This window comes from Triticum aestivum, chromosome 2A, assembly GCF_018294505.1.
Source record: "Triticum aestivum cultivar Chinese Spring chromosome 2A, IWGSC CS RefSeq v2.1, whole genome shotgun sequence".
Classification (NCBI taxonomy): Eukaryota; Viridiplantae; Streptophyta; class Magnoliopsida; order Poales; family Poaceae; genus Triticum; species Triticum aestivum.
In genome coordinates, this window is record NC_057797.1 from 665,361,849 (window position 1) to 665,372,035 (window position 10,187).

Consider the following 10,187-nt stretch of genomic DNA (forward strand, 5'->3'; position numbering starts at 1 on the left):
AAGGGTCCGCGACCAGCGTCGCGGTGTGCACATGCGAGGGTGCACGTGCGCTGGCGCAGGTGCGGCACGGTTCTGGTCGCTCATGGTATTGGAGGTCGTGTGCGACAACGACACATGGAGGTTCACGGCGGGCGGCGCGGGTCTACAGCTGCGAGACATTGAGGTCCATGTCGATGTGGGGCGCGTGAATGCGACGCCAACTCATGGAGGTCCTGGGCGGCAAGAGGTAGTGTGGTGCTGGCTCTGGCCAATGCAAGAGATCGCGCATGTGCACATGTACACGATGGCACAGATGTGGGTGGCTCTGCTCGAGGCTTGCTCAGGGGATTTCGAGGGAAGTCGAAGCAACGACTTCGGTCTATGGATCTGATGTTGGTGCTCCTCATCGGCGTGACAAGGAGAGCGTGGGGTGTGTCCACATGACTGTCTCGATTTGTTTGTTGCTGTGAAGTTGATGATGCGGAGGTGGGGTCCCGCTGGCGACAATGACAAGCAACAGGTGGCGTGTTCATTGACCTTCTGTGACGCTAGCCTTTCATAGTTCTTCTTCGTAGCTCTTTGTTAGAGTTGGAGCTGTGATGTCCTCATAGTGGGTGGCTGAGTTTTGGCATGGATCTTTATGTGACTCCGCAATGTCTCTATTGTGTGGATTGGGTCGACGATCATCCATGGCAACGTTGGAGACGCTTGCTTGAGCATTAGGGATGACAATGGTACCTACTTGGGAGAAGTGACGATGGTGACACATGTGTGGTATCTCGGCAAGGCTCTCTTTAAAGAGGTGTGTATGGGTATCTAACGTGTGCCGCTTAGCTAGTGGATTGTTTTCGTTCGAATTTTCATTCATTAACTAGACCGTTTTATTTTCATGAGTTGTGGGATATCTTGTGTGCGAGGCTCCCTTCCACGTAGTTTTCATACAAACATTTTGCATCCATTTCCAAAAAAAAGTATATGCCATACTTTTTATGAGTTGATAATTAATTTCCAACAGGAAATTTGACCACTTCCCTCCATATTTGCACCTCAGTCTAGTCACTCCACCAGCGTGTTTGCGTTGCACCTAAAAACGCAAGGCCGACGATGCGCACGGTATGTCTGCATAAACGTCCATATATGCATCTGACCATGCACATCTAACCTTGCACAAACAAATTAATGGTCAGACCGGCCGGCAGGCCAGACGATCCCACCTCGAAAGATCGACCGGCCGGTGACACAGCGCTGCCGTGTGCTCCCTAGTGCCAACATTAATTATGACCGGCATGCACTCGAGACCGTATGATCGTGTCGTGTCGCCGCTGCGTGTATGGCTGCGACCGGTCCCGGCCTCACCAGCCACACTATCGACCGCGGCTGCTGCCCGGGCCTCACGGTGTCCACACCCAAAAGCCGCACGGCTCAACGAACTCGACGTTCACCAACCGCGCGCGCTGGCGTGACAAAACCCCGCCTATAAACCTACCGGGCCGCCGAGCCTTGCCGGAATCAGCACCCAACCGAGCTCCCTTGCACACCTCCTCACACAAGGTCTGGGCACCTACACTGGTACAGCCATAGCTAGCTAGCGCATACTACTACACCGGAGGGAGCGAGCGAGCGGCCATGACGAGCGAGGTGCAGTCGGCGCCGCCGACGCCGCGGCCGGTGTCCGCCCCGCCGTCGCAGATGCACTCTCCGGCGCCCAGCCGGTCGCCGCTGCGCGCGATGGCGTCGCCGCTCGCCAGCCCCGTGAAGAAGGCGGTGGCGAGCGTGAGGGGGTACCTGGAGGAGGTCGGGCACATCACCAAGCTCGCCGACCCGCGCGACGCCTGGCTGCCCATCACCGCGTCCAGGAGCGGCAACGCCTACTACGCCGCCTTCCACAACCTCAGCTCCGGCGTCGGCTTCCAGGCGCTCGTGCTCCCCGCCGCCTTCGCCTCCCTCGGATGGTACCTTCTAAGCTACTCCACTTATATTCAAATCGAGAGATGAACATAAAGTACACGACTACACGTTACTTAATCTGTCCGGCCCGTGGGTTGGGTTCTTGCAGGACGTGGGCGATCGTGTGCCTGACCGTGGCATTCGCGTGGCAGCTCTACACGCTGCGGCTGCTGGTGAACCTCCACGAGCCCGTCGCCGGCGGCACACGCTACAGCCGGTACATGCACCTCGCCACCACCGTCTTCGGTACGTCCCCGATTCCCGCGCGCGCTTATTATCTCAGACTAGTTAATTACCACGGCAACGTCGTGCGGCAAACGACGTCGTCACTTTCAATCGCTGTCTTCCACGCTCACCATGCATGGCCTGCCTCGGCCTTCCTTCAACAGGCGAGAGATGGGGCAAGATCCTGGCCCTGCTCCCGACGATGTACCTGTCGGCGGGGACCTGCACGGCGCTCATCATCGTGGGCGGCGGCAGCATGAAGATCCTCTTCAGCATCGCGTGCGGGCCGGCGTGCCTGGCGCGGCCGCCGACCATGGTGGAGTGGTACGTCGTCTTCGTCTGCGTGGCCGTGGTGCTGTCCCAGCTCCCCAACCTCAACTCCATCGCCGGCGTCTCCCTGGTCGGGGCGACGGCGGCCGTCGGGTACTGCACCATGATCTGGGTCATTTCCGTTGCCAAGGGCAGGGTGGCCGGCGTGTCCTACGACCCGGTCAAGGCCAGCAGCGACGTCGACAGGACGATCGCCGTCCTCAATGGCCTCGGCATCATCGCGTTCGCTTTCAGGGGGCACAATCTTGTGCTCGAGATTCAGGTAAATGTCAGTCCTGGAAAAGAGATTCTCCTCCCATTCCCAAGTAGTGCATGTTAGCCTCGTTATCCTTTGCTCATGTCGTCCTTGTGCCGCTTTGAGGATGAATGGCGATGAGGAAAAGTCGCTGAGAGTGAAGCATCCTTCTCTTTGCAGGGCACAATGCCGTCGACGCTGAAGCACCCTTCTCACGTGCCCATGTGGAAGGGCGTCAAGTTCGCCTACCTCGTCGTGGCGCTCTGCCTCTACCCCGTCGCCATCGGCGGCTTCTGGGCCTACGGCAACCAGATACCTCCCAACGGAATCCTGAGCGCGCTCTACAAGTTCCACAGCCGCGACGTGTCCCGGCTGGTTATCGGTCTCGCCACCCTGCTGGTGATCGTGAACTGCCTGACCACGTTCCAGATCTACGCGATGCCGGTGTTCGACAACATGGAGGCCGGGTACGTGCACAAGAAGAACCGGCCGTGCCCGTGGTGGCTGCGCGCGGGCTTCCGCGCCTTGTTCGGCGCCATCAACCTGCTCATCGCCGTCGCGCTGCCCTTCCTGTCGGAGCTGGCCGGCCTCCTCGGCGGGATCTCGCTGCCGGTCACCCTGGCCTACCCGTGCTTCATGTGGCTGGCGATCATGAAGCCCGGGAGGGGCACGGCGATGTGGTGCGTCAACTGGGCGCTGGGGTGCCTCGGCATGGGGCTCAGCTTCGTCCTCATAGTCGGGAACCTCTGGGGGCTCGTCGCCACTGGCCTGCACGTGCAGTTCTTCAAGCCCGCCGAGTTCCAGTGAAACTAAAGATGGAAGCAAGTTTTTTTTTTCGAGTGAAGATGGAAGCAAGTTTGCTGTCTAATCCACCAACGGAAGACATATTTATGTGATGTAATGCTGGCTTGTTTTTCATTTTGTTTCTGATGAGAAATATACTATGTCTTGTACTGAAACCTGAAATGTTGATTCTTTTAGAAGCAAAGCTGAATCTACGTTTCAACATACTACAGATCAGCTGTTCTATATGCTTTTTTTCATGGTAATACGTGTCTCATTTATAACATAAGGTTCATAGTACAAGCCACGTACATACCGATCTGGCAAAACTGAACAAATAACAGAACGCTAGCCTTTATACAAAGGAACAACAACCAAGAAGTAAAATTACATACTACAGATCAGCTGTTCTATTGTTTTCAGTGTCTAAAAACCTTAAGATCAGCTGATATGTGGTAATGACTACAAGAAATAAAGCATGACAACCGAGGACGAAATATATATATATATAAGAACAAAAGGAACAAACAATCATCAGATACAGAACGAGCGAGTTTTCAGTTGTGCATTTAACATATAAGAGCTGCATCGCCCAGACACAGCGTTCTACAGCGAATGTGCGACTAAGTTCAAACTATTTTCTTATGAAGCTACAACCCTACAAGGAATAAACTGAAAAATCTACATGCATACTCAGATCAATCTAATGGCATCGTTTGATCCAGATGCATTCTATAGGAGACAAAAGGGTGCCTATATATATGCTGTACAACATCAATGAGCCACACGTATCTCTATCATGTTATTATATGCATCAAACTAAACTAATGTATTTTCACATATAGCGCGTACTAGCAGCACCTGCAGCAGATTACATCCCGGCAGGTGTAGGGTCTAGCCCGGGCTTCTAGTTCGTCCAGTGGGGGTACTGCTTCCAGAACATATCCCTTCTGTCTAGAGAGGCAGAGGTCATAGAGGTTCCTACAGATACCTTTGCTGAAAGGATGTACCTTTCTAGGAACTCCCCTGTAAGTGTCATTTGATCGATTCATTATGTACTAGAGACAAGCAAATATAACGAGAAAAATGCTAGTCTTCAGCCATTTCATACCTTAGGTAAGATATTCGCTTCCGTCTGGCAATTTCATATGTCGTTTGGTTCGTAAGAGCAAGGTAACTACAGATATACACAAGCTCGTGAATATAATAATCATCAGTGAAGAGGTCACTGTTAATTTGCGACTTCACAACATGTAACATATTCCTGATGTCAACAGCTATTGTTATAGTTTTTCTTTGTATTCTGCATAGCAGATTGCGAATTCTGAAAGAACAGACTACTGTGAATATATAAGCATAAAAACTTACGTATGCAACATGAGTAAGATCAGCAAAACTATGAGGATTACTATCAACGGCAGCAACAGTGTTAAGCCAGTCAAACCCTTCAACCTGTCGATTAAGAAACAAATAAAATGTTTGCCGGACAAACCTGAAATCCAAAGTACATGCCATGAGTAGTGAAACTAGATAAAAAAAGGTAGAGGTACATACCAGGACCCGTTCATATCCACATGTAAGAACTGGATGTAGAGAGCAACAGTCCAAACAACTAAACTTGCTTGTCCAAATATGTACCACCTAGAAAATATCACTTATGCAATGACATAAGCTGGATATAGTTTTGATGAGTCATAAAATAGAACATAACATCACATATGTATATTCCAATATATCATCAGAAGCATTTAAGAGCAATATTTTTAAATGCATATTAAGAGGACACAGCAGAAGGGGAGCCTTGGCGCAGTGGTAAAGCTGCTGCCTTGTGACCATGAGGTCACGGGTTCAAGTCCTGGAAACAGCCTCTTGCAGAAATGTAGGGAAAGGCTGCGTACAATAGACCCAAAGTGGTCGGACCCTTCCCCAGACCCTGCGCAAGCGGGAGCTACATGCACTGGGGCTGCCCTTTTTTATTAAGAGGACATAGCTGTTAACAGAAATAAAGGAATGGAGGAGAGCTGCAATTTCTACTTACATCCGGGAGACTTTGTGAGTCCAATAATACTAGTTTTTTTTTCTGTGAGAGCTGCAATTCTACTTATATCGGCGAGACCTTGTAAGTCCAATAATCATTAGTTCTCCTTCTCATTATTTTTCCTTTGATATTAAAAGTACAGGAGCCACAGAAGCACTACAATGCCAACAGGGCACTCTGTAAACCTACCCGGTGTGCTTTCAGTTAGGAGTTAAGAATTAGCATGCCCCAGATATGTCCAAAGCACATTCACAAGATACATGACATCATGTTAAACACTGGTAACTTGATTTTGGTAGATATGACTATCTGAGTAAAGCTTGAAGGAAGTAAAAGCCTGCCAATTCCACTTGATCAATATTAAGGGAAAGGGTGGGAATGGTCATCAGTACACAGTTCCAATTGAAATCAAGCAATTCCTTGTTAACAGTTGATATAAAGAAAGTAGAGACTTGAGAAAGTATAAGGGCATGGCCTCATTATTAAGAGGACATAGCTGTTAACAGAAATAAAGGAATGGAGCGCAAGCGGGAGCTACATGCACTGGGGCTGCCCTTTTTCATTAAGAGGACATAGCTGTTAACAGAAATAAAGGAATGGAGGAGAGCTGCAATTTCTACTTACATCCGGGAGACTTTGTGAGTCCAATAATACTAGTTTTTTTTTCTGTGAGAGCTGCAATTCTACTTATATCGGCGAGACCTTGTAAGTCCAATAATCATTAGTTCTCCTTCTCATTATTTTTCCTTTGATATTAAAAGTACAGGAGCCACAGAAGCACTACAATGCCAACAGGGCACTCTGTAAACCTACCCGGTGTGCTTTCAGTTAGGAGTTAAGAATTAGCATGCCCCAGATATGTCCAAAGCACATTCACAAGATACATGACATCATGTTAAACACTGGTAACTTGATTTTGGTAGATATGACTATCTGAGTAAAGCTTGAAGGAAGTAAAAGCCTGCCAATTCCACTTGATCAATATTAAGGGAAAGGGTGGGAATGGTCATCAGTACACAGTTCCAATTGAAATCAAGCAATTCCTTGTTAACAGTTGATATAAAGAAAGTAGAGACTTGAGAAAGTATAAGGGCATGGCCTCATTATTAAGAGGACATAGCTGTTAACAGAAATAAAGGAATGGAGGAGAGCTGCAATTTCTACTTACATCCGGGAGACTTTGTGAGTCCAATAATACTAGTTTTTTTTTTCTGTGAGAGCTGCAATTCTACTTATATCGGCGAGACCTTGTAAGTCCAATAATCATTAGTTCTCCTTCTCATTATTTTTCCTTTGATATTAAAAGTACAGGAGCCACAGAAGCACTACAATGCCAACAGGGCACTCTGTAAACCTACCCGGTGTGCTTTCAGTTAGGAGTTAAGAATTAGCATGCCCCAGATATGTCCAAAGCACATTCACAAGATACATGGCATCATGTTAAACACTGGTAACTTGATTTTGGTAGATATGACTATCTGAGTAAAGCTTGAAGGAAGTAAAAGCCTGCCAATTCCACTTGATCAATATTAAGGGAAAGGGTGGGAATGGTCATCAGTACACAGTTCCAATTGAAATCAAGCAATTCCTTGTTAACAGTTGATATAAAGAAAGTAGAGACTTGAGAAAGTATAAGGGCATGGCCTCATTATTTGGTAAAAGAGCAGTCCTCCATTCCTACATAACTTCTGCACAGGGGGCTTCTGGATTTATTGTTAAACGATAGGGACCGCGGAGTACAGAAACTGGAGAAGGTAAGGATGTTGTGGCTTTTGCACATAATAGCATACACTAAACTATAAAACGTAATATATATCATAAATTCGATATTTTAATGTGTTCAAAAGATAAGCTGCAAAATGTGTAAATAAAAATCTCACCAAAAACGGCAATGATTCCTTACGCCAATGCATGTTCCAAGCCATGTACAGTGATGATCAAATTGGAGAACACACTTATCACAATCATGACAATGCTTGGTTCGTGGTGGCTGTGAAAGGTAGTCAACACCAAAAGATGAGCTTTGGCGACGAGCATAACAGAAACGTGTGCTAGTTAAAGATATTTCATGGACATTGCAAGTTAATGTGACATAGATATTTGAGAATAACAAACTCACATATCACAATCTCAATATTATGCTGAGCAGAGTCAATAAGCCTGCACTAGTTCTTTATGCAATATAAAAACAATCTACTATCTTGCCAAATAGATTGTCAGATTGGTAAATCGTAATGAAGCATAAAGTGATAGAAAGTCTTCTTGTGGTTTATATATGTGACTCACGGGGTACAATGAGAAAGGAGAGTAACATAATTGACACATTACTGCCCTCTAGGCCATAACTGGTGCTGTCATACATTAAGGTTGTGTTTGGTGTGAACCAAGCTCGCCCTACCAAAAAATTGGCAAGCAATGTTTTTAGTAATGACCACTGTTGGCACGAAAAGTGAACTAGAATGCGGCAACCATCCAAACAATGACCAATTTTTCTGTCATACTTGGTCACGAACAACATACCCTAACACCTCTAGGGTACAGCTTCATAGGTATGCAAACAAGAGCAGTAAGCACATGTCATAATAATCTAGTAATCAAACATATTGGACATGACACAAGACCTGCTTAATTGCTTTCTACTGATCTTTAAATCAAGTTTACATAAGACAAACTACATGGTCCATGCTTGAAATGATACATATACCAATGATAATAAGTCAAATGATCTTTCATTTCTATATATTTTCCAGAGAATTTTATTTATTCTGCCATAAGCACTAACATCAATATTCCAAGACGGATATATTGCTGGCTGGTTACCACCAGTTATTTTATCGTTGCCTTGACTATAGAGAAGATTACAATAGGATGCAACTTTAGAATAATAAAGATTACCTGAACGAGATGGCAGTAAGAGCAGGTCAAATCCCTAAACAAAATGGAAATATACAACCATATCACATAAACGAAAATAGATGGCAATACATACTGAAAACTACATTTCGGAAGAGGGAAAAAACTTAATTCGAAATCCAGACAAGTGCACCTGCTGGATGATCCAGGAGGATACAGATCCATCATTTGCAAAAGCGACGAAGGTGTAGCAGATTGTGGGTTGTGTTGCTCTATTTTGCTGCGACTCATGAAATAATTTAAGCTCCCGTTTTTGGAACAGACCTGTCTTTTCTTAATCATAAAAAAACATTTTTAATTTAGCATAAAGTAAGTCTGCGCAACTGGCAGGCTCCAGCCCTTCAAATATACACATATATAACCAAGGCAAAACAAAAGAAGTTACGACATTACTTTGAGATTGTCGTTGTATTAATGAAGGTTGCATGCATCGCTGATCCAGCTTTCAACATATCAGCCACATACCTAACAGCAAGAGGACCATATGAGGTACAATGTAAAAGGCATCACTGTTCCTATGCATAATCTTTCCTCTAGGGCTCAATAACATTGAGAAGCACGAATTACCCCGGTGATGAATTAGCTGTATATAGGTATTGCGCCAAGGTAAACAACACCAGCCCTCCATATAAACACATGTACCTGACATCAAAAGTGGACAGTAGGAAGGCTAAAGACAGATGACCAGTAACATATGTTGTAATACACCCGTTTGAGCGTCAATTAATATGGGAACGGAGGGAGTAGATAACAAGATGCTAATGAAAAACATAATGAACTTCCAGTATCCATAAATTCTGAATAAGCTGTCAAACATTAGAACCCCTCAGTACTAATATTCTTCAAACATATCAGGCACTTATGGACATGCACTTCCAATTCTTCGCAGAGACACACCAAAACTATTTTCCTTCAAAAATTAAAGCAGGCCACGAGATGACACGAACTAATTACACGAACAAATGGTAGCTGGGAAAAGCAACAGCTCCCAGCACGAGCTAGGGGAAAATCGACTCCAAACATCGGATATCTTAAGTTCTTAAGATATAATCTAAACAAACGGAGACGTATCACAGGCAAGGAGGAACAGGGGAGGGGAGAGGGGCCGGTTATACCACTGATCCCGGCGGATTTGGCTCCGGAGGGCCGGATCGAGCAGGAAGACGGCGCCGATGAAGAGCGCATGCAGCAGCATGACGATTAACCTGACACACCTCCAGGGTTTCCTCCCTGCGCTCAAATTCCCCGTCTCCCCGGTGAGACATTCAGACCCCGGCCGGAACCCCCACCGCAACCAAATCGAACCAATGGACGAACCGTGCGAGCCGTGGCGCTGGGGCTGGGATAGGACCCTGATGGCCTCATGGGGAGGATCGCTTTCCCCGCAGCACGGCATCCTCGCCGCCGCACCGTCGTGAGGAGCAGGAGGAGGGAGGCGGTGGCGACGGTTACCGGTGGCCGGTGCTTCCGCGGGAGGAGGAGGAGGAGCCGGCCTGCAGTTACGGTGGGGAGGGGCCCACCTGGAAGTGGACGGCCTCTCGATTCTTTTTATCCCGGACCCGGACTCTGGCTTTTTTCTTTGGGGGTCGGACTCTGGCTTCTTCAGTATGTCACATACACACACCCCACAGGCAAAGGCCCAGTGCCAGATGTGCCGAAAATCCAAGCCCAGAGTTGGCCCATCAGGCCAGCCTGGCATGGCCGCAGGGGGGGCGCATCTCCAAAAAGGAAAAAAAA

At 47.2% G+C, this 10,187-nt stretch overlaps 3 protein-coding genes across 6 annotated transcripts in view; 2 read left to right on the forward strand and 1 right to left on the reverse strand.

The window, feature by feature from the left end:
• Positions 1–1,370: 1,370 nt before the first annotated feature.
• LOC123190067 (lysine histidine transporter-like 8) lies at positions 1,371–3,747 on the forward strand. The gene is made up of 4 exons (XM_044602631.1): positions 1,371–1,931; positions 2,036–2,172; positions 2,316–2,743; positions 2,897–3,747. The coding sequence occupies exons 1-4, from the start codon at positions 1,606–1,608 to the stop codon at positions 3,521–3,523; spliced, it is 1,518 nt and encodes a 505-aa protein (XP_044458566.1). The 5' UTR covers positions 1,371–1,605; the 3' UTR covers positions 3,524–3,747.
• A 224-nt stretch (positions 3,748–3,971) lies between these two features.
• Positions 3,972–10,015, reverse strand: LOC123190068 (protein S-acyltransferase 10). Of its 4 annotated transcripts, none has more exons than XM_044602636.1 (11): positions 9,768–10,015; positions 9,566–9,680; positions 9,018–9,092; positions 8,844–8,915; positions 8,584–8,718; positions 8,433–8,466; positions 7,418–7,527; positions 5,054–5,140; positions 4,868–4,951; positions 4,611–4,676; positions 3,972–4,525 (listed from the first exon to the last, which is right to left on the reverse strand). In XM_044602636.1, exons 1-11 carry the CDS (start codon positions 9,844–9,846, stop codon positions 4,351–4,353), a joined length of 1,032 nt encoding a protein of 343 aa, XP_044458571.1. In that variant the 5' UTR covers positions 9,847–10,015; the 3' UTR covers positions 3,972–4,350. The 4 variants fall into 4 exon arrangements, with proteins under 4 accessions (XP_044458571.1, XP_044458570.1, XP_044458569.1 ...); XM_044602635.1 differs by having other exon boundaries at positions 4,611–4,763; XM_044602634.1 differs by having other exon boundaries at positions 9,566–10,015.
• The window catches only part of LOC123190069 (L-ascorbate oxidase homolog), a 3,879-nt gene continuing 3,505 nt past the window's right edge, over positions 9,814–10,187 (forward strand). Inside the window, exon 1 of the mRNA XM_044602637.1 lies at positions 9,814–9,954. Within this exon, the coding sequence (XP_044458572.1) occupies positions 9,814–9,954 (141 nt within the window). The remainder of the gene's footprint in view (positions 9,955–10,187) is intronic.